This window comes from Girardinichthys multiradiatus, chromosome 6, assembly GCF_021462225.1.
Source record: "Girardinichthys multiradiatus isolate DD_20200921_A chromosome 6, DD_fGirMul_XY1, whole genome shotgun sequence".
Classification (NCBI taxonomy): Eukaryota; Metazoa; Chordata; class Actinopteri; order Cyprinodontiformes; family Goodeidae; genus Girardinichthys; species Girardinichthys multiradiatus.
Genome location: NC_061799.1, coordinates 32,607,696 through 32,635,048, shown reverse-complemented (window position 1 = coordinate 32,635,048; position 27,353 = coordinate 32,607,696). Strand labels below are relative to the sequence as shown.

At 42.2% G+C, this 27,353-nt stretch overlaps 1 protein-coding gene across 2 annotated transcripts; it reads left to right on the top strand.

Moving 5' to 3' along the window:
- The first annotated feature begins 69 nt into the window (after positions 1-69).
- loxl5b (lysyl oxidase-like 5b) lies at positions 70-13,494 on the top strand. Of its 2 annotated transcripts, XM_047367464.1 has the most exons (8): positions 70-85; positions 6,568-6,635; positions 9,163-9,271; positions 9,651-9,788; positions 10,003-10,159; positions 11,739-11,834; positions 11,971-12,086; positions 13,078-13,494. In XM_047367464.1, exons 3-8 carry the CDS (start codon positions 9,222-9,224, stop codon positions 13,091-13,093), a joined length of 573 nt encoding a protein of 190 aa, XP_047223420.1. In that variant the 5' UTR covers positions 70-85; positions 6,568-6,635; positions 9,163-9,221; the 3' UTR covers positions 13,094-13,494. The 2 variants fall into 2 exon arrangements, with proteins under 2 accessions (XP_047223420.1, XP_047223419.1); XM_047367463.1 differs by lacking the exon at positions 70-85 and having other exon boundaries at positions 5,635-6,635.
- The last annotated feature ends 13,859 nt before the right edge of the window (positions 13,495-27,353 follow it).

Sequence of the window (27,353 nt, the reverse complement as noted above, 5' to 3'; positions counted from 1 at the left end):
AAAAATAGTACAGCTTTTCATACTGATGCCCTATTTGGCCGAAGCAAAGTCACTCGGTGATATTCCATCTCACAGAAGACGAGAAGTGAGCACTGCATGTTTCCTCTCTAAATCAGTGTCTTCTTTTTACTGTTGGTTGCCCACATCACTCATGAGCTTAACCCCGTGCTTGACACCTGGTACAGATTTGTTAGATACGAAAGCCTTACCTTGACTTCTCCAAACATTCTTCTTGTAACTGTAGCTAATTGGCCTTTAGGTTATTAATGTGGGAAAATGCAAATTTCGGTTGACTCTAAAGGGTTCATTTTAGAGTAAAAGCTTCTTTCTTAGTCAGGACTCTGTTAGTAGAAGCAGACAAAGCAGGCTAAAATTAAGCTTCTGGAATGGTCATTGGCTCCTTGATCGAACTGCATTTGACACAATGGACCACAGTTTTAATTTCTCGTTTAGAACAGTGGGTCGTTGTTAAAATTAGCGCACTGCATTAGTTCAAAAGGTTCGATCCGGGACTCGGTTCAGACCGAGTCTCTGTGTCTCAGGTCAGCTCAGTCAGATCCAGGGATAAATTAGTACAGAAGTTTCAAAATTTCAAACTTGTTTTCTTTAAACTAGAGCAGATTTTCTGAATGGCCGATAAGCTGTACCGCTAGGGCAAAACGCTCAGGTAACGAAGTGCAGGCGCAGTCTCCTCCTATACTGCCCAGCTGATGAGCCTGATGAGCTACACCTGTCCCTCTCCAGCTCCTCCAGGCAACCGCACCTGGTGGTGAGAAGTGGTTAGCAGCAGGTAGATCACACCAAAGATTCTGACATGCCGCCTCTCTTTGAGAGTGTCTTCAGTCAGATCTGCTGTAAGACAGACCGCTTCAGGAGATCCTTCCTGCCCACAGCCATCATATACAACAGCTCTTTGAAGAAACGTGTATAAAATGAGCTAAAACAACATTTAATTTCCCTTTGGGAAGAATAAAGTACTTTAGAATTTTATTATGAATTTGTTATGGGGTCCCACAGGGCTCAGTGTTAGGCCCTCTTCTTTTTTCCATTTATCTGCTACCACTTGGCTCCATTTTCAGGAAACATGGAGTTTCCTTTCATTATTATGCAGATGATTCCCAAATTAAAAAGACAAAGGGTTACCCATTAGTTCGTTCGTTCGTCGTCTTCCGCTTATCCAGGACCGGGTCGCGGGGGCAGCAGACTCAGCAGAGACGCCCAGACGTCCCTCTCTCCAGACACCTGCTCCAGCTCCTCCAGGGGGAGCCCAAGGCGTTCCCAGGCCAGCCGAGAGACATAGTCCCTCCAGCGTGTCCTGGGCCGTCCCCTGGGCCTCCTCCCGGTGGGACGTGCCTGGAACACCTCCCGAGGAAGGCGTCCAGGAGGCATCCGGTATAGATGCCCGAGCCACCTCAACTGGCTCCTCTCAATGTGGAGGAGCAGCGGCTCTACTCCGAGCTCCTCCCAGATGGCCGAGCTCCTCACCCTATCTCTAAGGGAGTGCCCGGCCACCCTACGGAGGAAGCTCATTTCAGCCGCTTGTATCCGTGATCTCGTTCTTTCGGTCATGACCCAAAGTTCATGGCCATAGGTGAGGGTAGGAATGTAGACCGACCAGTAAATTGAGAGCTTTGCTTTTCGGCTCAGCTCTCTCTTCACCACAATGGACCGGCACAGCGCCCCCATTACTGTGGCAGCTGCACCGATCCGTCTGTCGATCTCCCGCTCCATTCTTCCCTCACTCGTGAACAAGACCCCGAGATACTTAAACTCCTCCACTTGAGGCAGGAACTCCCCTCCAACCTGAAGAGGACAAGCCACCCTTTTCCGGTCGAGTACCATGGCCTCGGACTTGGAGGAGCTGATCCTCATCCCAGCCGCTTCACTCTCGGCTGCGAACCGCCCCAGCGCATGCTGTAGGTCTTGGCTAGAGGGGGCCAGCAGGACCACGTCATCCGCAAAAAGAAGAGACGAAATCCACTGGTCCCCAAACCAGACCCCCACCGGCCCTTGGCTGCATCTAGAAATCCTGTCCATAAAAGTTATGAACAGGACCGGCGACAAAGGGCAGCCCTGCCGGAGTCCAACATGCACTGGGAACAGGTCCGACTTAGTGCCGGCAATGCGGACCAAACTCCTGCTCCGCTCGTACAGGGACCGGATGGCCCCTAATAAAGGGCCCCCTATTCCATACTCCTGGAGCACCCCCCACAGGGCATCACGAGGGACACAGTCGAATGCCTTCTCCAGGTCCACAAAACACATGTGAACCGGTTGGGCAAACTCCCATGAACCCTCGAGCACCCTGTAGAGGGTAGAGAGCTGGTCCAGTGTTCCACGGCTGGGACGAAAACCACACTGTTCCTCCTGAAGCCGAGGTTCGACTATCGGTCGGACTCTCCTCTCCAATACCCTGGCGTAGGCCTTACCAGGGAGGCTGAGGAGTGTGATCCCCCTGTAGTTGGAACACACCCTCCGGTCCCCCTTCTTATAAAGGGGGACCACCACCCCAGTCTGCCAGTCCAGAGGCACTGTCCCCGACTGCCACGCAATGTTGAAGAGGCGTGTCAACCATGACAGCCCTACAACATCCAGACACTTGAGGTACTCAGGGCGGATCTCATCCACCCCCGAAGACTTGCCACCGCGGAGCTTTTTAACCACCTCGGTGACTTCAGCCTGGGTGATTAAAGAGTCCAACCCCGAGTCCCCAGCCTCTGTTTCCACCACGGAATGCGTAATGGCAGGATTGAGGAGATCCTCGAAGTACTCCTTCCACCGCCCGATAATGTCCTCAGTCGAGGTCAGCAGTCTCCCGCCCCCACTATAAACAGTGTTGGCAAAGCACTGCTTCCCCCTCCTGAGGCGCCGGACGGTTTGCCAGAATTGCTTCGAGGCCAACTGGTAGTCCTTCTCCATGGCCTCACCGAACTCTTCCCAGGCCCGAGTTTTTGCCTCTGCCACAGCCCGGGCCGCAGCACGCTTGGCCTCACGGTACCCGTCAGCCGCCTCAGGAGTCCCACAAGCCAACCACAGCCGATAGGACTCCTTCTTCAGCTTAACAGCATCCCTTACTGCCGGTGTCCACCACCGGGTTCTGGGATTGCCGCCACGACAGGCACCGCAGACCTTACGGCCGCAGCTATGGGCAGCAGCATCGACAATAGATGCAGAGAACATGGTCCACTCGGACTCTATGTCTCCAACATCCCCCGGGATCTGGTCGAAGCTCTCCCGGAGGTGGGAGTTGAATACATCCCTGGCCGAGGGCTCCGCCAGGCGTTCCCAGCAGACCCTCACTATGCGCTTGGGCCTGCCGAGTCTGTCCGGCTTTCTCCTCCTCCAGCGGATCCAACTCACCACCAGGTGATGATCAGTGGACAGCTCAGCCCCTCTCTTCACCCGAGTGTCCAAAACATGCGGCCGAAGGTCTGATGATACGACAACAAAGTCGATCATCGACCTCCTGCCTAGGGTGTCCTGGTGCCAAGTGCACTGATGGACACCCTTATGTTTGAACATGGTGTTCGTTATGGACAATCCGTGACTAGCACAGAAGTCCAATAACAAAACACCACTCGGATTCAGATCGGGGAGGCCATTCCTCCCGATCACGCCTCTCCAGGTGTCACTGTCGTTCCCCACGTGGGCGTTGAAGTCCCCCAGCAGAATAATGAAGTCCCCGGGAGGGGCACTTTCCAGCACCCCCGACAGGGACGCCAAGAAGGCAGGGTACTCTGCACTACCACTCGGCCCGTAGGCTGAAATGATAGTCAGAGACCTCTCCCCAACCCGAAGGCGCAGGGATACAACCCTCTCATCCACTGGGGTAAACCCCAACACGAGACGGCTGAGCTGGGGGGCAACAAGCAAACCCACACCAGCCCGCCGCCTCTCCCCGTGGGCCACTCCAGAGTAGAAGAGAGTCCAACCCCTCTCAAGGAGATGGGTTCCAGAGCCCACGCTGTGCGTGGAGGCGAGCCCGACTATTTCTAGTCGATATCTCTCGACCTCCCGCACAAGCTCAGGCTCCTTCCCCCCCAGCGAGGTGACATTCCACGTCCCTAGAGCCAGCCTAAGCATCCGGGGATCGGGCCGTTGAGGTCTCCACCTTCGTCCGCCACCCAATCCTCTTTGCACCGGTCCCTCACGGTTCCCCCTGCAGGTGGTGGGCCCACTGGCAGAAACCCATTAGTTTCTTTGTTTAAATGCCTTGATTATATAAAGACATGGATGCCCTTAAACCTTTTGCATCTGAACAAACAAAAAACACAAGTGTTTTTGGTAACACATCAGAGACCTTTTCTATAAATCTTGTCTCAATATGTTAGGCTGATCTTCACAAACCCAGAAGTTAAGATAGATGCAGACCTGAAACTTCACAGTCAAATTAGGGCAGTTGTGAAATCTAGTTTCTTCCATCTGAGGCAGATCCTTACTACCAGGCAGCCATTTGAAACAGTAATCCATGCTTTTATCACATCCAGACTGGATTACTGTAACGCACAATATTTAGGGATTATTGATACATCCATTAGGCGCCTGTAGATTGTGCAAAATACTGCAGCATTGCTCTGAAGTCCGAGCACAGCACAGTTTTAATGTCACTCCATTGATTACTTGTATAATTCAGGATGTATTTTAAAGTTCTTTTATTTGCTTTTAAATCTCTTAGCTCTCTGAGCTCCTACAGCTACATATACCTGTCTGCTCCCATAGGTCTGCAGCTCCGTAAAGTGCCAAAAACTAAGCGCAAACTTATAGATGACCACGCTTTTTCTGTAACTACTCAAAAAATGTGGAATGAGCTGCCGTCAAATGTTTGACAGGTCTCATCGCTCTGTGAGTTTAAAAACGTTCTTATAACACACTTATTTGCAAAAGCATTTTGTACTTCCTGATAGGTTGGCTCTTATTTTCTTTTATTTTCTTTGTAATCTATCTTAATTTCTAGGATGTATATTCTTACCTGTCTGTTTTTAACTTGTATTTTTTATTTGCAATATGTACAGCACTTTGTGCTTCACAAATAAAGATGGTATGGCATGGTATGGTATGGTATGATATGGTACGGTTATTATTTACTTGTAAATGTTCAAAATAAACTAAACCTGAAAAATCAAAATGGAGCAAACAAGCTATGAAATATTGCACTGATCCTTAAAGAATATTTAAAAAGGTGCCTTTCGTTTTGTGCACCTCATTATCCACCTTGTAATAAAATTCACATGCAGAACTAGACCCTTGCTGTGTGTTCAGGTCATCTATAAAAGTATAGTGACATTTTCTTTACAAAGACACATACTGCCACCTTCTGGTTAACGTTTAAAACTGCGTCAATCCATGGCTACGTGTGTAATACAACCAGATCAGTTGGGAAATTGTGATTTCCAAAGAAAAAACAACTACAACAAACTATAAGAAGATGCACTTTTATAAATCCTTTAAGTATTCCAGGTTCATGAAGCCAATAAAAGGGTTATTTGTATTTGGTGATATCTGTTACACTGGGAAAAAGAAAATGCACGTTTCAGTTTTTCTTTAATTATATGATGACGGATGCGCAAATAAATCTGAGATATTAAAAGGATCAGCCATTTTTTCTTGTGGAATATAACTAGACCTAAATATGGCAGGATTTGGACGACTGCTTGACCGTTCACGGCATTGCGTAAAGTTTACTGAACAAACGTCCTTGTGTAACTGAACCTAACCACGGCAAGGAATGGGTTAAATTATATTCATGGAAGTTTGACTTTACAAAAGTCACTAGGCTGAATTGGACAAATTTGCAGAGAGAAGGTCCGTCCCTCCTCTCGGTACCAGCTGTTAAGTGGCATGCTGTTTATAGGAGGCGGATCTCGTCTTCGCTTTTCATCCTCTGATTTTTGTGCAACTCATTTTTGTAAATAAATCTTTTAAACGAGAGGATCTTTCCAGTTTTATTGTCATGGCAAAGTGGTCAATTTTATCATTATATTTTTTCCAAGTACTTCTTCGCTTCAACTTTGGACAGCAGCGCCCAGCTGGACCCTGGCGGCACCGCATCCAGTGGGAGAATAACGGGCAGGTTTACAGCTTACTGAGCACAGGGTCAGAGTACCAGGCTCCGGTTCGGTCTGGCAGCCAGTCGGGAGTTTATCTGAGCAGCAGGAGGCAAGGCGCTGCTAGTAATGTGCCGGACGCACGCAGAGGAGCCGCTCCTGGAGCACAGGTTGTGCGCTTTACAGAAGCACAGGGCTTCAATGCATCTTCATCAGGCAGTTTAAGAGACTCATTAGGCAGAAGAGAAGCTGCGCATGGTGGTGCTTTCCATACCACAGGAGGGGAGCCAGGTATTGATGCACAACACCAACAATTACCCGCAGTGCCGGGGGGGATACTTGTCTCCAGGGAACCCGCGCATCCGTCAGTTCTGGAAACCGAACTTGAGGCACCGGCTCCTTTCCCAGTGTCAAATGTGTATATAACAAACGAGGCTGAAGGAGAGGGTATGGTCAACGACGACCCCCGAAACTTGTTTAAAACCCACAGGAATTCTGTTTTCTACAACTTGTATCCCAACAGAGGCAGGTCAGTGGCCCGGACGCGCAATCCGCCCGGAACAGGCTACGGAACAAGGTATTTCCAAAATGGTGAGTTTGAAAGTGTCTCTTTCATTGGAAATGAGATCAGTCAGGTTAAAGATAAGGCTTGCTTTTAATGTGTTTGTAGGTTTTAGTAAAGTTGTACTTTAGAATTTAAACTTATAGAAGCTAAAATGGACATTTGTTTTGACAAACTAGATTGGATAATCTTTAAGAAATGTTTCCCTTCTAAAAAAATATTCATTCATATCCTCAACAAAAGGCAGGATGCATCTCTGTAAATGTAGTACTCTGGAACTCGCCATTTGGCTGCATCTCAATAAATGTATATACTATAAATAGATTTTAGTAATTACATTCATGTAGAGATTTATAGCATGCTCAGTAATAAATACAAGAAATGTTGTGTTATTTTCGAGTTATGGCATACACAATAATGGGGAAAACTGCTGACTTGACGGTTTTCCAACACTGGCGCCAATATCAATCCAATATCAGATTCAAAGCCAACATAAACACATAATGAAATTAAGAAACAAATCAACTAATGCAACTGTAAGAGGCTATACAACAGAAATAAAAGTACAGATATTTTGCAGTTAATCTATAAGTTTTGTTTTCCAGATATATGCAGAGAGTATGCATCTTGTGGGTCTAGTAAAGCTGCTACTCTATTTTGATGAGGAACTTTTGTTGCAGGAACCATGATAGTTTTATGGGGCCAATGTAATCACCCTGCATTTCTCTTCTATGTACCAGGACAAAAACTAATTACCAGGGAATAAATTTAACCCTGTGTACTGTGTTATCATTACACACTTAAATGAATTTAATTCAGGTTGGCACATTACTCTGTACAATCATTCAGGTTTTTCTCCCTCTTTCTCATCTCTCTGAAAGCAGAACACTAAAATGTCTTTAAATTTGTTACAGTTACATCTTTCCATGGACTTTGTGGTGACTCTATATGTTAGGGTTTGAAAACTTTTGTATTGTTTATCACTCATGTCTGCTCTAAGTGCTTTTCCCTCCTACATGCCACAGAAAGGAATATGTGGGAGACGAATGAGTTATGATTACCAAGTCCTCACTCCCTCTCTGTTTAAAATCAAGACACATGAACCCTAACCTTTCTGACCCCACACACACACACACACACACACACACACACACACACACACACCCACACACACACCCTGAATGTTTGTTGAACTGTGTGTGAACCAGCATGTATAAATAAAGAGAGAGGGGTGCCAACACTTTGTAGTCTGCACTGCAAAAGTGAGCTACACTTGCTGCAAGTAAATCTGACTATGTATCGTTCTTGCCTCTGAGTTGACTAATTAATACCAAACACTATATAAGTTGTAGAGTTCATTCACTGTGTCAGAATCATCCTATTAAACTCTTGGCTGAAAATCTATGCTTTTATTTTCATAACGGAGCCTCTCTCCTACTCTCAGTAGTTGAGTAAGACCTCGGTTGAGGCAACCGTAACCGATTTATTGCTTCCACTGACAATCAAGGAAATATGGCTATCAAAATCGCTAATCAATGTATAATACTGCATAAATGATGAATTTCTTTATTGACTTTATGACCAATTGTTTGGTCAAAGTGTTGATGTTGAACATGGCTAGCGCTAGTGGCAAAAAGGTTCATATTATCTTAGGGGAACAGTCTTCTCTTTTGATATGAGCTAAAGTCCCCAACATAACCCACAGACATTAACATTCTTATACGACAAAGTTGACAGCAATCCCTCATCCTGAACATGTAAGTGGTGACAATGGAAAGGAAAGATTCCCTTTTCACAAGAAAAAACCTCCACCAGAACCTGGGTCAGTACGTGCGGGTATCTGCTGCAACCGAGTGGGGGTTTGAGAAGAAAGAGCAGACACCCAAAAACTATAAAAGTACTGGTTCAGCAGTACTTTTTATGTGAAAGAAAAAATAAAGATTTAATTGTAGCAGTAGATCATTTAGTGGTTTCTTGTAGGAGAGAAACATATAAAGTCTCATCCAGTAGTAAAATACATACAATAGCAATAGCTCATTTAATTGCTTTGTCAAAGTGAAAAAAAAAAAAAAAACGAGGTTAAAAACAAACAGCGCAGTCAAGTGTATCCTCCGTAAAGAGGAAACATAATGATATTGCCGATGATTGGTTAAAACTACCCAACATCTGTCCTGACAGTATAAAACCAGGATTTGGGTTATTGGCATAACTCAGAGGTTTTCTGTACACACTCAACAAAACAATGTCATGCTAAAGAATTTGCCATATTTATGTTCTTTTGGGAGGCACACAGTATGTAACATCTCTTAAAGATAAACTTGAGGATTTTTAATCTATTGATTAATCAGCATTGATTTAAAGAGTAAGACTGAGATCCTGTGAGTTCCCAAATTAGATAATACCACGATTATCCTTTGAGTCAAACTAAGACCAGAAAGAAAAATTCTTTCTTGTTTTCTCATTTTCAGTCCAGAGTTTTACATCAATGAACTGTTTCCAGCCTAAACAACCTCAGAGGAGAAAAATTGTATTGTCACTTCTAATTTCCTTCCCCAGGACTGCCAGACCTCATTCCAGAGCCCTATGCCATTCAAGCAGGGACTTATGTCCAGCGCATGCAGATGTACGCACTGCGCTGTGCTGCAGAGGAAAACTGTCTGGCTAGGTAAGATGTGTTTCCAAAGGTGATTCAAGTCTACTACGCACTCAGCCGCACGTAGGCACCATAATTCACACATGCACACACAAAACTTTCCTTTACTTTCACTCAAAGAATACTAACATTTCTGTTCTCAGCTTTAGGTTGTTTTGGGATTTGTCTGATTTATAAAAACAGTTTGGTCTTCCTATGGAGGAGCGGTTGGCCAGCATCACGTCCTGCCAAGACAAACATGTTCTAGGTTGATTTTCCCAAAAGCATTAAGCTCACTCGAACAAATAATTTTTGCTTCAATACATTTAAGAAAACTACACCTGGAAATTCAGGCAACAGCAGCACTTTCCAGCTCCTCTTAATCCCTGTTTTCTCCTGTGATTCATCCAAGGTCGGCTTATGCACCCAGCGTTCGAGACATCGACTTCAGGGTGCTTCTGCGATTCCCTCAGAAAGTGAAGAACCAAGGGACCGCTGATTTCCTCCCTCTCAAGCCCAGATATCAGTGGGACTGGCACAGCTGTCACCAGTGAGTTTCCTTGGCTGTTAAAGTGGAAATAAGAGACATCATATCATTTTGTTTAACGATCGTCATATCAGTGCTGCACTGCACGAGCCAGGAAAACATCACCAAAATCCCACAAAATATAATCACATCAATAAAATGGTGTCCCTAAAAGCATTCCTGAGGCCTGCCAGAAGAAATAAAAGATTTTTTCAGTTCAATTTAATCTCATCCTCAGGCACTACCACAGCATGGACGCCTTCAGTAACTACGACCTGCTGGACATTGTTACTGGACGTAAAGTGGCCGAGGGGCACAAGGCCAGTTTCTGCCTGGAGGACACCGGCTGTGACCCCGGATTCAGACGGCGCTACGCATGCACATCTCACACACAGGTAGATCTGGACCAGCAAAATCAATGCTTGAGTCTAAAAGTGCCAGCCAAGACTTTACAGCTGTTATGATTTTGTTCAAACAGACATGTCTAGGTGGGCCCGTTGGTCACTATAAACGGACCTCCAGCTGCTGTCAAGCAGATTTTTCCGTTCAGCAACAGAATAGTTGGTAGAACCTTTCAAATATCTGCTTATTCATAAAAATATTTAAGAAGGATTATGTCCCAATTTGATGGGCAAGGAGTGGAAGACCCACAGCGGTTTTTAAAACTCTTCATAAACTCTTCATATCCCATATTTTGTGACATTACAACCACATGTTTTCAGCTGCCTTTACTCTTCTTCCCCTAAATAAATTCTAGTGCAAAAAAACATGACTTTAGAAGTCACATTATCATTAAATAGTCCACCTGTGCATAATTAATTCTCAGTATAAATACAGTTGCTCTGTAAAGGCTTTGTGGGAGGACATTTGTAAAGAAATAGCTTCGCGAAGACCAAGGAACACAGCAGAAATATCAAAAATAAAGTTGTGGAGAAGTTTACAGCAGTGTTAGGTTATTAAACCCTCTGCAAATCTACAAAATCACAATAAGTCCCATTTGTGGTTCATCATGTCCAGGATATCAGCAAACATGTGGAAGAAGGTGCTCTGGTAAAAAGGGACCAAAACTGAACTTTTTGGCTGACATGCAAAACTCCTAGTGGCCCGAAAAACAAACACCACACATCGACCTTAACTAACCATTCCCACAATGAAACATGGCTGTGGGGAGGCTTTTCTTCAGCAGGGACCTGGAAACTGGTGCAAGTTCATGGGAAGATCAATTGAGAATAGTATACCTGTTCTCCATCCATGGCAATTCTGGAAGAATACCTGTTAGAAGCTGCAAAAGACTTCAGACTTGGACAGAGAATCCTCTTCTGATAATACTAAACATACAGACAGAGCTACAATTAAACGGTTTAGACCAAATGAATGGCCCAGTCAAACTACAGACCTAAATTCAATTGAAAATTTGCAGCTAGGCTTCAAAATTTAAGTTTTTAAAATTCAGCCTCTGAATGTGCAACGGAGGTAAAGACAGACCCCAAAAGACTTTCAGTTTAAAATCAGCAAAACCTGGTTCTACAAAGTATCGACTGAGGGGTGCTGAATACAAATACATGCCACACATTTCAGATTTTTTAAATAAAAATTCTGAAAACCATGTATTATTTTCCTTTCACTTCACAGTTATATCTTGGTCTATACATATAATCCATTAAAAAACACAAAATTTGAATGAGTTTAAGGGGAATGAATGGTGAATAGTCTGGTTATCAGATTAAGCTTTTGATGTTTTTGGGTGGCTAAAACTTTGAATATTAGCCAACATTAAGAAAGATTCTTAAAACACAACATCACTTATTGTATCTATTGTCTGAGCTCTGTGATCCTGGTTTCCTATAAAAACCTTTTTTCTAATAACTTTTTTGTATAATCTAAACGCTGCTGCATTTAAGCACTCCTAAGAAGACAATAATCAGAGATTCACAGCTTTAAAGAACATAAGAGTTGATGGGTTTGTATTTTCAGGGACTGAGCCCAGGATGCCACGACACTTACGCCGCCAACATCGACTGTCAGTGGATTGACATCACTGACGTTCCTCCAGGAAACTACATCCTACAGGTGATGCCAGGACATGGGTTTGGGTTTATTTTTCCAAGCACCAGGGATTTTGAATAATGTTTTCATTGGATTCACAACACTGACATGAACCTTAAAAAGTTGCCAAGTTTTTGTTGTTGTTTGTTTTTTTCTTCAGGTTACAGTTAATCCTAATTTCCACGTCTTGGAATCAGACTTCACCAACAATATTGTGAGATGTGACATCGTATACACAGGCGTTTATGTTCAGACACGCAGCTGTCAAATAACAAGGTACTAACCAAAAACTCTGAAAACCTTTTAGTAACGAACATAGTAAATGCTCTGTATGCAGTTACATATTTTATTGTTGTTACATATAATGGAGCAAAAATTGATCTGAAATCACATAGCTGGAGGCCTTTTTTCTTCAACAGCCAAAATCATTGTTTCTTTTTATTTTAAATATGCTTAATTTTTACACAGTTTCTGTCATAAAGGAATTGGTCTACATAGTGGATTTTCACTAATCAGCACAGGGTCAAATATGTACATACAAACTAGTAAGAAATATTTGTTTAAATGTTCTTTTCTATGTTGCAACTCAACCACCCACTTTTTTTTTCATTGCCATCTATAAGCTTCTGATATTATTTTGCCTTTAATCATTGTTCTTGAAAGCAATAATTTTATTTTGGTTGGTTTTCTGGTGGGCTGCACAGTGGTGCAGTTGCCAGCACGGTTGCATGTTCTTCCCATGCATGAGTGGATCTCTCCGGGCTGTTAGGTGATTCGGTTTCTCTAAATTACCCCTAGGTATGAATGGAGGTGTGCGTGGTTTTTTGTCCTCTGTGTTGCCCTGCGAGGGACTGGCGACCTTTCCAGGGTGTATCCCACCTCTCGCCCACAACTGTTCATGGAAGAAGCGGGTATAGAAAATAGATGGATGGATGGTTTCCTGGTACAGGTTGGGGCTTTGGATAGCTGTGGAATAGTCTTTGGAAAGGTTAATAAAGGATTTAGTTGAATCTTTGTATATATTTGAGTCTGGATGTACAATTTTGACCCTGTGAAGATTACAGAAATTCCACATTAAATTTTAGTTTTTGCAACCAATAATATATTTTTCAAAAATCTTACAGTTATTGTTGCAGAACAGTTCAAATAAACCAGTAAATGTCCCACATTCACACCCATGACAAGTGGGTAAATCCCAGTTGTGTCATTTTTTTATGTGCATGCAGGCTTTTTTATATTTATCATGTCATTCTGTTATTTTTTTCAGGGCTTATATATCCTGAACTTCTACATTAACTGCTGGATTTCCGCAGCAGAGCATCTCCTTCTGTACTGGATTCTGATACGGAAGCAAAGAAACTGCACTGGTGAAGTTTGCATAACAGATTAAAATGAAAAAAGTTGCATTTACTGGTAATTGGTGTACAATTGTGTGAATGAAACTAGTGATTCCATAATTGCTTGATTAGGCATTTCAAACAATCTGTCATGATTCATTACAAACAAATATAGCAAATTCAAGTACTGTTTCAGAAGTACTGCTTAGTTGCTTTAAATATTTGTTTTGTTGCTTTCTCAGCTCTGTCCTGTTCTTGTTTTTGCTCTGCTCTATGTTATGTGCACAGTGTTAGTTGTATATTTTAACTGATGTCAATAAAACTCCTGGAAAGTTCTAAAACCAGCAGCATTTTGGTCAGGCTCCATCTTTCAGGTTGGACGGCTGTCAAGTCAACATTGTTTAGTCTGAACCCAGCTCTGGTGAAAACAGTCTTAGAACCCTTGACAATATGTCCACATGTATGCAGTTTGGTTTGTTTAAAAAACTGCATACAATGGGGTGCTGGAACAACATTTAAGTGTTAATTCTGGCATATGATGCACAAACATGGCAGCCGGATGGCGGATGTGGGATCGAACAAAAGTAGCTGTGATAATGAAGGAATGTCCGGTTTAAAGAGAACAGCTAAATATTTATATTTATCAGATTTGATGGTAGAACCACTTCACTGTTTCTCATGAGATATTTCCCAGTACAGAAAACATGTGATATCCTGTGACTTTTCCCTTAACCTCACATCTGATTTATTCATCACTAGTGCGGGTACAGTTAGAAGTTTAAATATGCCCATCGTTGGCATGCAGGTAATTAATTCGGCCTTTTAAGGATTTATTAGAACTATTCTATTTCCAGGCTTTACTATGTATTATATTGGGCACCAAAACAAGAAGGCACAACACATAACACATAATAAAGAATAATTGTAAGAGTTTTACTTGGTGTGCATGTTGTCCATGTTTTACAGTTTTGATCCTGCACCCAATCCCATTGGCTGTTGAATCTCTGCATTCCTGTACTGGGATGATTACGCATCAGACATCTGCAGTGATTTTTAAAACAATAATCGAGTGCACAAGTTTGAGTTTATTGTGAATTTTCTCTGATTTACACATGCTAAAAAATATACAAATAGTACCTCAGAAAAGTGAGTACACCCCTGACATTTTTGTAAATATTTCATTGTATCTTTTCATGGGACAACACTGAAGATATGACACTTTAATATAACACTGTTATACAAGCAGTACACATTTACACTGTATTAAACAGGTTACAGCAAGTTGCACATTGACCACACCCTTGTTGTTGCGATTAACAAGGCCTAGCACAATTCTGTCTTCATTCATTCAGCTTGTCCATCTGGGTAGCTGCAAATTTCAGTTGTGATTCAGGTTGGAGGTGTAGATTCGGGGTGTCAGACTCCAGTCCTCACTGAGCAGTATCCTGAAACCTTTAAGATGGATCCCTGGTCCAAGACATCTGAATCAAAAAGCTAAATTGACTTCTCTTGAAGTTCTACAGAGTCCTAATAATGACCTAACTATTAGATTTAAACACAAGGGTTGCAGGACAACAGCCTATGAAGACGGGAGTTTGACATCCATGGTGTAGCTTTTAGAGAAGAAGCTTCTTTCTTGGTTGTCACCCTCTCAGTCAATGTTTAAATGGGTTTACGGTGGGAACTGGTGTTCCAGCATTTTCCAGTTCATCGGCAGACTAAAGCCTTGTTGGTTCTTGGGTTATTCCTAAACATCAAAACCAGTTTCCTTACAGGACATTGACAGTGATAGTTTGGATTAGATAGTTGATACTTGGACACAGTTGGGTGTTAGAATAGGACAATAATCCCAGACACACATCAAAACTGGTTCATAGATATTGAGCACCACTGAAAATCTATGAACTAAGCTGAAAAACCAAGACACCCACATATGAGCTCTACCAAGGCTAGAAAAAGTGCTTTCAGGGTCTAGTTTGATGTGGAACATTTACCAAATATTCATAGGGGGGAATGGGTATATTTTCTTCTGATTTTAACCAAGTATGGATTAAAGAGAATCCACAATACAGTTAAACATTTGCAACTAACTGTTTTTAAAATTCCATCAAACTTGTTTGTATAATTATTTAATCCTAGATAACTAAATGTTCAAGTAAACCTCTAAAAGCCCCAAAATAATATGACATTCATGGAAATATTGAGTGAATGTGAAACGTCTGAGTGCATGTGTCTTTGGACAGAATTGAGTTTTTGTCGACTGTTTATATTAATACAATTTCTTTTTTGAAAACCTGTTGTAGTTGGATTTGAATCAATGTTTGAATTTGTGAGTGCAACATTTTCCTTTGACTAAAGGGGAAGTAAAGTGGCCAAATCAGTATTTTCTCACTCTTGCGTGAATTTTACTGTTTATTTGCAATAAATATTTCTGTTTTAATAGGAAAAATGCAAATGATTGTTTGTTATTACAGCATCCTATGAAAATCTCTTTTTCCCACTGTTTGGTGAATAGAGGAGCTCTAATTTGATGGATGTGGTTGAGCAGCTTGTGGCCTCAAACACAAACAGAGCTGCAATCAAACACTGATGGTATGTTTGCTGACAGATCTCTGTGAAGGCACAATAGTGGGATCTTGTGTATCCCTGTCACATCTACTAAAACATGTCCAGGGAGAAATGAATGGAGGCCATTTTTTGCTCCTCTCCTTTTTGCATGGTTAAATTAAAAGCCCTTCTCTGGATCCGAATTCATCACATCATGCATGCATGCATTCATTTATTGTCACTGGCATATTTTGTCTTTGTTGGAGAACTGCGAAAACACACCAGGAAAAATTCTCCAGAGTGACAGAAAATGTGACTTTACTGAAGAGATTAGAGAGTTTCAAATAGCAAACAAGTGAAGGGGGAAATATAAAGCCAGGACTAATCATGTTTTTTCTGGAGAGGATTATGCTTGAAACAAAGACTTTATGTTGAATAAAACAAATCAGTGCTTCAGACATAGACTTTTTTAAATTTCTTTCAGACTGGAAATTACCCATCAGAAAGAATATACATGGCTTAATGCTCATATGTGGGGTTTTATATACAAAAGAGCTCAAATTTAGCTTTAGAAACCAAGACATTTAGTTGCCAAGCTGCTTCCATGCCTGAATAGATTGTGTAAGCCACGAAATATGTCTGGAAATCCCCCCTTCTCCAATTATCCATCACGATTCCTGTCTGTCTTGGAATTCTGGACCTGATATTTATAGACAGAGATCTTTCCATCAGCTGATTTCTTCTATGAAAGCCTAAAGCTGAGATTGACTGCTTGACTAACTAAATATTTTAATCCACATACATGGTAAGAGCTCATCAGGATTTTACTTGAGAACAAAACTTTTCTTTTTTTACTAACATTGAACTGCATTTAAATAGTCATTATAGTTACAAGCTCAGTTAGGTTTAAGGGCATAGATCAGAGTGGGGTTTTATGGGATGATTATCAGCATTCAGTATCTCACCAGGAGTGATAGTTTTGGGAAAGTTTAGTTTCCACCTCTTTTTCTTCATTTTGTTTTGGACGTTTTGCCAAATCAAACCTCTTCACACAAGAAGGCAATGACAGTAAAATGCTTACAGGTGAGTGTCCACATTAATATCAAATAAATTAAGTAGGAAAATTACTTTTCTCTTTCCTGAGCTTTTACCGATGTACACCATATACATCCATAAGGCCTTAAGACCTTTCGAATCCAATACATCTGTTCCTGAGAATGAGAGCCCTTTGTTCTTTTTCAGACCAATATGTCATTTTAAACAAGCTGTGCTGTGGAGAAGACAATAACTGTTTGCTCAGCTGTGCAGCTTTACATCAACATCTGGAGGGGTTCTTCTAGGTCTTACGCAAGCACAGACTGGCACCGAAAAGCTAAAGAAAAATAATATCTAGGCTTGTATCTTTTATTTGGCTGGAGAGCATATATTCTATATTCCAATGTACAGGGAGGTAAAGTAGAGACGGAGCAGATGGTGCCATATGTATTTAACATACACTGAGTGGAAATTAGAGACGTTTTCCGGATGCAGTGTTTGGAGAGGTTACAGAGGGCAGGGTTTGGTATTTGCTGGTTTTATTTCAACAAAACCGGAACACGTGACAAAAGGCGAGAATAGAGAAACGTGCTCAGCGTCAGGAGAGCATCTCAGGAGGTTGGTTTAGGCAAAAAGCAGAGAAATTCCTCAGCATCTCTGTAATCCTGCTGAGATCATTAAGGACAGCCCTGGGATCATCTAACGGCCTGAGGGACACTGAGAGCAGACACGGTTCCTCACATTGGGATCCTTACACAACAAGGAGACATACTTCCAGCAAAGCCAGTGAATACTACACCAAATCCTGAGACAAAACAGTAGAGTCATCTTTGAGTGGGACTGATGATGGATTCTGTTTTTCTTTCAAAGTGGGTGGTATCATGACTTGGGTGGTATTTGGAGAGATTTTTGCTTCTCTTGACCCAACATGTTTTTCATCTCTCCCAGTGATTGTGGCCACAGCATAAAAGGTGCTTTGATACAAATGGAAAGAAAACATTTTTTTTAGCAAATGAAGCCTTGCTTGAACATAGAAAACTATTCTTTTTAAGATCTGTTTCCTAAAAAAATAAATGATTTGACTGAGATGACAAAGCAGAGTTGGAACATACAGAGAATAAAAAGACTTTTAATTATTGTTGACAGCAAAATGAAGATTGAAATGTAGCTTTTGTTTGACTTTTTAGCAAAGGGTGGGTAGGGGTGGGGGTTGATGAGGTAGACCAGCACAAAGGAGTCTATAACTGTAAAGTGGAAAAAAAATGATACATGGTTTCAAATATTCTAATAAAAACAAATCTCAAAAGTGTGGAAAACATATGTATTTAGCTCCTTTTCTTTGACACCCCTTAATCTAATCCAACTCAGAAGTCATGTACTTAGCATATCCTGCCCACCTGTGTGTAAATAAATGTATTTATAGGTGAAACACAACATCATGAAACCAAAAAACAAAGCCGACAGGTAACGATCAGCTGTGAAGAATTTTATAGCAGGGTTATAAAATAATATTCCAAGTTTGAACATCTTTTCATCCAAAAATGGAAAGAATATGGGAAATGAGATCATTAATCAGAAACAAGAGTCAAATATCAACCTGGATGAGCTGCAGAGTTCAACAGCTCAAGTGTTTACAGAACTGCTGTTAGTTTTGCACTCTTTGGAGTGATCTTGATGGAAAAAGTGTAAAAAGTGAATTGGTGAAAGAAAGTCCTAAGCAGTTTATTCTGCAGTTTACAACAATCCATGTAGGGACACCAAAAATGAAGGTCCTCTGGTCCGTTCACACAAACATCTGGCTGATTGGCCAAAAAAAGTTACGGGTGGTGGAAAACTAACACCCTGAAAGCACCACGCCCACTGTGAAAAATGGTTTTCTTCCGCAGGGACAGGTTTTAGGTCAGTGTTATAACTTGCGAGAAATAGGACCCCAGAATGCAGACGAGCAGGCAGCGTGATGGTAAGTGAAAAAAGGTTTAATAACGAAAACTCACTCTCAACAGGAGGCAGGAACAAAACAAACGGGCAGGCAAGACAGGCATGGCATGATCAAAAAGAAACAAGACTTGGTTAGAGAATGTTTCCGCAATCAATGACAGAACAGGTGTGTATATATGGAGCATGGTACAGGTGGAAAACAAAACTGATTAACATGGTGCAGGTGGACCGAATAAACTTAATTGACAGACAGAACAAAACGTGGCTGCGGCAAAAACAGAGACTCTTGAACACAAACTAACAGAAACTAGAACAAACATGAAGCAAAAGCATAACCAGATCCGAAAACCAAACGTGACAAAACATGAACAAGACGACAAAACAAAAGCATGACCAGGAAAATAACAGAAGCATGATTCAAAACCTTAACTGTGAAAAACCAACAAAAACCCAGAAACCAAAAACCAAACAACCTCAAATCATAATAGTCAGGTGAGGCACTGGTGAGAGTTGATAGGCAATCCTGGGAGAAGACCTGTTAGAGGTTTCAAAAGATTAGTCCAAAGCTGGTAGAGACCGTTTTGCATCTTTAGGGGCTAAATACATAGAAATATTTGATCCTCATTTAAGTGTTTGCCTGTTATGTAGCACAATGTGAAAAAGTTCAAGACGTGTCAATACTTTTGCTAGGCAGCTGTTCTCCATGATCCTTCACACAGTCCAGACATTATATGCTTGTACGTACCAGCTACTGCACTTAACCTCATCCTTTATCAAGCTGGAAGTGACCATATTTAGACATTATGACATTATTAGAGCAGGAGAGACGTTGTTGAGCAACCCATCTTTTATTAAGAATTTACATCAACTAAATTGTTTGAATTATTTTTAAAAAGACCTCCAGTCCATCAAGAAAAGGAAGCAAATCTGTCTAATGAGATTATAATGAGTTGAGAAAAATGTTCTTAGTCAGCAATTCATGAGAAAATTGATAGTTTTATATGGGAGATTAATGGACCCATTTATAGCGGCCAATAGTTTACAGCTGTTACTGGTTCTGCACTGCACTACAAAGCAGCACAATGGTGGCTTTAGGCTCCGTCCAATATTTTTGCTGTTAAAGAACCCGACATGCAACAGAACTACAAGCCTACTCTGGTATCACAGTTTGCGTCCCAAAAGTCTTTGGACCAGTGTTAATAAATTTTAAGGTTTACACTACCGGTCGAAGGTAATGGGTCTCACTTAATGGGTCTCTTTATTTTCATAACTATTTAAATTGTAGATTCTCACCATAGACAACAAACCTGTGAATGTACACACATGGAATTATCTGGAAAACAAAAAGCATAAAATAACTAAACAATTTTTTATTCTAGATTTTGAAAATAGCCACCCTTTGCTCTGATGACTGCTTCGCTCTCTTAGCATTCTCTCCATGAGCTACATGGGGTTGTCACCTAAAATGGTTTTCTAAAGAGTCTTAAAAGAACTTCCCAGACGTTCATTGAGAGACGGCCAAAGGTTAATATTTCAGTCATTTCAGCAAAGGGCGGCTACTTTAAGGAATCTAAAATATAACATATTTAAAGTTATTTTACAATTTTTCATTAGCTATATAATTGCATATGTGTTCATTCACAGTTTTAAAGCCTTCATTGAGAATCTACATACAATGTAAATTGTCATAAACATAAAGAAAACCATTAAATGAGAAAGGCGTTCTAAAACTGTTGATCGGTAGTGCATGTCAAACTTAAATCAACTTTTAAAGATGGAGTAAATCGCAATAGTAAAAATGAAAGTTAAATCTGAACCTAATAACTTTTAGATGTTCCCACATCATCTATTTCTTTTTGAAAGCTGTTTTAAATGTTCTATAAATCTAGCAAAGTTACAGTAGTGTCTAAAGTATTGTATTTAATCACGCAATACCTAAACAAGACTCAATTTCATCTGTCAGTGTAACCTGGAAGCTCAGAACCAATCACACGAGGCCTGTGTGCAGAACATTTTACAGTTACTGGCATCCTGGGTAAACATTTCTAGCAAGCCTTGAAAAAAATATCTCTAATTCCAGCAGCATTATCTTTAATGCACAATAATCCAAAATTTATTTTTAATGCCTTTATTCAGTTAAAAAGTAATATTTCAAAACAATACAATGTATCTTATGTTATTTTTTTATTTAGAAAACCACCTGTTGGACCATGTTTTGCTGAATATTGGACCATTTGCACGTCAACCCCCCATCCTTGGAGGAATGGGGGCGCAAAAAGAAACCCACCTCACAGCTTGAAACCTTTGGAGGTGAGCCATACCTGCGATACCCTGAGAGAACCTGCAGGTCAGATCTGGAGGAAGTAGAAGCTGCCCTCCAGAGATTACCTTTCCAGGCTCATGGGGTTCCCCAAACATCCACCGAGTCCAGAACAGGTGTAAATAGTCAGAGTAGGTTCAGTGGTGCGGTGTCCCGTTGCACTGTAGTCAGCGGCCATGAACAATACCTGCCTGTGGATCCAGCAGGAGTAAATGGTTCAAGGTTCAGAGGAAAGCCGCCCCTGGGATTCAGGTGGTTCCTACCGCCCTCAACCGCTGCCCAGGACTGGAGTCCGGGGAGCACAGGGCCCACCGTTGTACCCTGAGCAGCCTCCACTGCCTCCTCTGAGGATGAGGCGTGATGCGCTGACACACCCTGAGTGCAGCCGGAGTGAACTCTCAGATGATGACTCAGATGGGCCGGCACCAATCCCTGAGAGTGAATTGCGCACCTCCCAGCTTGAGTCTCTGGCTAAAGACATAGAGTGTTTCGACCCTAATAATGCAGAATCAAACATTGATGATTATCTTAGGGAAGTTGAACGCTGTCTTTTAGATTTGTATAGCCCATCAGCACGGGAAAAACTGAAGCTCATCGGGAAGACAACATCCAGGAGCATCCATGTTTTCATGGAGAGCCTGCCCCCTGCAGTCCGAGACCATTATTCAACCCTCTGCGAAGCTTTAAGGGAAGAATATTCTGTGTACACGGACCGGGCCTCCGCGACACTTGGTGCTTTCACTATCTAGCAGAAGAAAAGCGAAGCACCCAGGGAGTATTACCGGCGCTTGAGAGCCACTTATTTCTAAGGACGCAATGCTCCTGGCATTGAGGAGGAACATGCTTTTAAATCCCTGTTCATCCACAACCTTCATGAAAGTGTGCGATAAGATGTTACTATGTATTGCAGAACAAAGACCCTGAGCATGCAAGAGATCTGGAAATATGCTCAGATGGGGTGGGAAATACGTGCTAGCCCGACCAAGGGATCAGAAGGCGAGGCTAGGGTTTTACAGATACAGACGGAAAGGAACAGCCTTGCGTTGGAAGATCAGGAAATGCCTTCAACCAGAACCCATGTTAAGAACAGGTTCAGGGAACAACGTAAGTTTGGTCAGCTGGACCGGGGGGGTGGTACTTAATACCAACCACAGTCAAAGTTGCCGGACCATTTCCGGTCGAATAGACGATCTGACCATCACGTGAGGCCCAAAGGTAAACCTGATGGTAAAGGATGGAACCGATGCGCAGAAGGGATTCTGGGGAAAGAGATGGAGGATGCCTTACGCAAGATGGTGACAGAAGCGGTGCGTCAGGCCACAACCCTTGAAACAGGAAGCCAACCCTCCATTTAAACCAGACCTGAAATCCCTGTCAGCATGACTAGGTGTGGACCCAGTCTCCACAACCATCAGAGTCTATCTGATCGGATGGGGAGACAAACCTGGGAAACCCCAAGAAACCCTTGGGACCTCTCCAGGAGAAACACCACAAACCATTTTTCTAGGGTTCTCAAGTAAACTGAACCAAAAAGGTCCCCTCTTAACTGAGGCACAACCCAGCCACACACTCCTTTTAGCAGACGGGCTCCGCCCTCTCCTTAGGACAGCCAGAGTGTGCACCTCCAGTGTGCAAATTGGCATAGAACAGCTCTCCCATGCTTTGAGCATTGTTCCAACAGACCAAAGGGGGATCACATTATCCTACGCCCATTACTCTCCTGTAGGGAGCCATGGGAGCTACAAAAGCACACTCCACACCCTCCAACAGATGACATACTGGCCTCCAACGTCTCACGACACTCAGGTCTACATCCAAGGATGCTTAACCTGCTGCCAGTTTTATCCATCCCAGCTAATCAGTCAACCTCCGCTTCAGCAAAGGGGAGTTACATTACTTTGGTTCCACCTTCAGACCAACCGGGTCGAACCAGCCCCAAAATTAGCTGGCGGTAACAAATTCCTCCTAACTGTGACATGCAGCTTCATTAAGTCAGCACCAAATGACACCGTCATCCCAGCTGCTGCTCTTTTGCTGAACCAGATGAAGTTCTACATCAAACTCTCTTCCCCAAGAACAGAGCTTGTCTCCATCTCCTAGAAAGGAGAGACCAGTGCATGGGACCAGTTTAAATAGGTGCATGTTTCAAAACTCACACTAATATGCACTAATCACTAACAGGCTGTTTCTTCAACAGAAACAGTTAAAAATATAACTACCTTCTAGGACACAAGGTTAAACTGTAAGTTGGCACGGTATTTTTCCGTTAACACTCTGCATGCACAACAGACCCTCACAGAAGTGATTAAGAATGATTTACTGGACACACATATTGCCAGAGATTTCATACAAAATCTTATTAAGAGAGGTTGGTTCATCTGTAGACAGTCCCACCGAGGCACAGATACCTACTGGCCTAGTTCTGCTGAACTTAGTAGAGAAATCCTAAGTCCACCACAGCCGACACCTTGCAACCTCCACAAACACACCTGGCTTATAGCCTAAGTACTGCAATTCATTTATTCTTTTTCTCTTTCTTTTCGCATCTAGATAGTTTAGAGAAAGGAGTTATATTAAACCCCATCATCATTTGGAAGAGCTAATGTGTTTAAGTCTACACCTGTTTTAAACAGTGGTTTTGTTAAGATAACACACCGCATACAAGTCAGGATTGATTTGCTCATATTCATTTCCCCACGGTTCATAGCACCACCTTTGTCAATGACACAGGCAGTTCCAGTGCCTAATGGAAGTTGGACGAATAAGCTATGAACCACGATTTTGTTTTATATATATATATATATATATATATATATATATATATATATATATATATATATATATACACACATATATTTGGTTGGACAATGAAACTGAAACCTTGTCATTTTAGTGTGGGAGGTTTCATGGCTAAATTGGACCAGCCTGGTAGCCAGTCTTCATTGATTGCACATTGCACCAGTAAGAGCAGAGTGTGAAGGTTCAATTAGCAGGGTAAGAGCACAGTTTTGCTCAAAATGTTGAAATGCACACAACATTATGGGTGACATACCAGAGTTCAAAAGAGGACAAATTGTTGGTGCACGTCTTGCTGGCGCATCTGTGACCAAGACAGCAAGTCTTTGTGATGTATGAAGAGCCACGGTATCCAAGGTAATGTCAGCATACCACCAAGAAGGATGAACCACATCCAACAGGATTAGCGGTGGACGCAAGAGGAAGCTGTCTGAAAGGGATGTTCGGGTGCTAACCCAGATTGTATCCAAAAAACATAAAACCACGGCTGCCCAAATCACGGCAGAATTAAATGTGCACCTCAACTCTCCTGTTTCCACCAGAACTGTCCGCCGGGAGCTCCACAGGGTCAATATACACGGCCGGGTTGCTATAGCCAAACTTTTGGTCACTCATGCCAATGTCAAACGTCGGTTTCAATGGTGCAAGGAGCGCAAATCTTGGGCTGTGGACAATGTGAAACATGTATTGTTCTCTGATGAGTCCACCTTTACTGTTTTCCCCACATCCGGGAGAGTTACGGTGTGGAGACGCCCCAAAGAAGCGTACCACCCAGACTGTTGCATGCCCAGAGTGAAGCATGGGGGTGGATCAGTGATGGTTTGGGCTGCCATATCATGGCATTCCCTTGGCCCAATACTTGTGCTAGATGGGCGCATCACTGCCAAGGACTACCGAACCATTCTTGAAGACCATGTGCATACAATGGTTCAAACATTGTATCCTGAAGGCAGTGCCGTGTATCAGGATGACAATGCACCAATACACACAGCAAGACTGGTGAAAGATTGGTTTGATGAACATGAAAGTGAAGTTGAACATCTCCCATGGCCTGCACAGTCACCAGATCTAAATATTATTGAGCCACTTTGGGGTGTTTTGGAGGAACGAGTCAACGTTTTCCTCCACCAGGATCACGTAGTGACCTGGCCACTATCCTGCAAGAAGAATGGCTTAAAATCCCTCTGACCACTGTGCAGGACTTGTATATGTCATTCCCAAAACGATTTGGCCGCAAAAGGAGGCCCTACACCATACTAATAAATGATTGTGGTCTAAAACCAGGTGTTTCAGTTTCATTGTCCAACCCCTGTATGTACTGTATCTTTTATTTGTTGTTTCACTTTGTCTCAGGGTTACCAAAGCTGATGACCAAAAGAATGTAATGATGATGTGAATGTATTGTCTTGTATTTTCTCATTGAACAACACAGAAAGGTATGAGTCAGAATTTAGCCCTGCCCAGGCTAACCTCTATCCTGCCCAATCATAGGCTTTTGAGGAACACAGAGACAGTTTGCTGTTTTGTTTTGCTTCACCACGGATCACTGATTGTTCCGCTAAGGAGAGAATGGTCCCGGTAGCTTCAAAGACTGCGATTCATCTCACCTCTGAACCTAGGGGGGAATGTTGGAACATGTTTTGCTGAATATTGGACCATTTGCACGTTGCTGGACGCCACCAGGCCTTCCGGTGCCATCGGCCATTTTGTACCCCAGGATAGTCCGCTACTACAATCCCAGCGGACACCGCAGCTGATAAGACGGGGGCGTCGCAGCTCTGACGTCGTAGTGGACTATGTAAGTGCACCAGAGACGCCCACCATGGCTTTTCACGCTGGAAACCGGGACGCGGTTACCACGCAACTGGAGCATCACTCTGGAGAAGAAATCCCACGTGGACTTTCATCAATTCTCCCCCGTTGGCCAACGAGAACAAACCTCATAAAAGAGGCTCCGGGAATAGGAAGGCCCCGAGTTTTCAACTTTACCGATCGAGGACGTGGATTTAACACATAACCAAAAAAACCACGGTTTTTCCTCCTTGTTTTTTTGTTCCAGTCGACTAGTGACGGTCCATCATATTTTTCACCTTTTTGCCAAGGAGGCCAAAAAGGACGAAGACAGACCAATCTCCTGAGTTACCCACGGAGGGGTGGAATTTGAGCCACAATTACAACACCAGGGGACATCTCTGATTTTGATTCATAAATAAGGATTTTTGGTTAAGAAATTAATTTTCTCAAATTATGATTTTTATTTATAATTCTTGATAAATATTAATTAATCAATAATCATAATCCCAACACACCTATGCCGTAATGTGCAAAACCTATAGTAATTCTCATAAAATAACAGTAAATATAGAAAGCTTTTTTTAATGCATGCTTGGCATTTTGATGTTGGAAGCAGGCTTAGAAACTTTCATAAACTCCTGTTTCCAATGGCTATGTATCCACCTAAACCTGCTCATTTCCACAATTAATAATTTAAAACCAGTGGAAGAATAACAAAAAGGCCTGGATAAGGACCTGTCTTAATTTTGACACCACATACATTGGGGAGTGTGGTAGGGGAGGCAAATGAAGCTCATTGTTAGGGAACTGAGGAAGATCTGCGTTTATGATTATAAAACTGCAATGAAATATTAAATTATACTTTTTACCTATCTTTAAAAGGGATGTCAATGTGGAGGCTGTATAGCATATGTCTCAGAACCTATGTGCTAAATTGGTCGTGAAGTGAGGATACAAATGCAGGAATATGCACAAAAATCAAGTTGAATATCACCCCTAGGTACTTAGAAAAACTGAATCCAAGCCTTAGGTGCCCAATTCCAGTCCTCAATATCTACTATCCTCAAATGTTAGATGTGTCCATTCTCCAACACACCTGAATCAAATAAATGACTCATTTCCAGACCTCTGCAGAGCTGAATGACAGGCTGATGAAGGGTAATCAACCATTTAAATCTGGTGTGTCAGAGTAGCATTGCAACCAAAGGTTGCAGCATTGTAGCTCTCGAGGACTGGACTTTGGTACCCTTGATCCAAGGTAACCAGTCCAACCAAAAGACACAGAGCAGAAGAAAATAAAGAGAAATGAGAAGAAAGGTAGGTTACAGAAGTTATTTACATTGAGGAGTTAATTGTGGAGCAAAGAACCTCCTGTTCCGGTTTTATTTCTTGTTCCATAAGACAAATATAAGCTGTTAGTGAGTCCATTCTAGCTTTACTCCAGTATTAACAAAAAATGCAATGGCTAACGTCTATGCTGGTGTGCTTTCCATCTCACAAGATTCATTGACCCAGTTGGCAGAAAGGCTCAGACCTGGACAGCTGATCAAGACGTGACCTTTCTCAAAGCCAGAGAGGCTGTTGAGCTCCAGACATTATCTAAGACTCTGCTTAGGGATCAATGCTTTTTTTTTTAAGTGTTTGAGTTTTCAGTTTCCTTCTTGTCTGTTTCTCTTCACTCTTGTTGATGTTCTGTTGTTGCTCCCATTTTTGTTCATTCATTTTTGATTAGGTTTTTTGTTCATTCTTGTGTTTTGTTCCATTTCTTCTTGTAGA

Bases quoted from the DNA above. Each gene is read 5' to 3' on its own strand.
- loxl5b (XM_047367463.1), top strand. From the start codon at position 5,951: ATGGCAAAGTGGTCAATTTTATCATTATATTTTTTCCAAGTACTTCTT. The intron at 10,160-11,738 runs GTAGATCTGGAC...TTGTATTTTCAG, and splicing joins CATGCACATCTCACACACAG to GGACTGAGCCCAGGATGCCA. The intron at 11,835-11,970 runs GTGATGCCAGGA...TTTTTTCTTCAG, and splicing joins CAGGAAACTACATCCTACAG to GTTACAGTTAATCCTAATTT.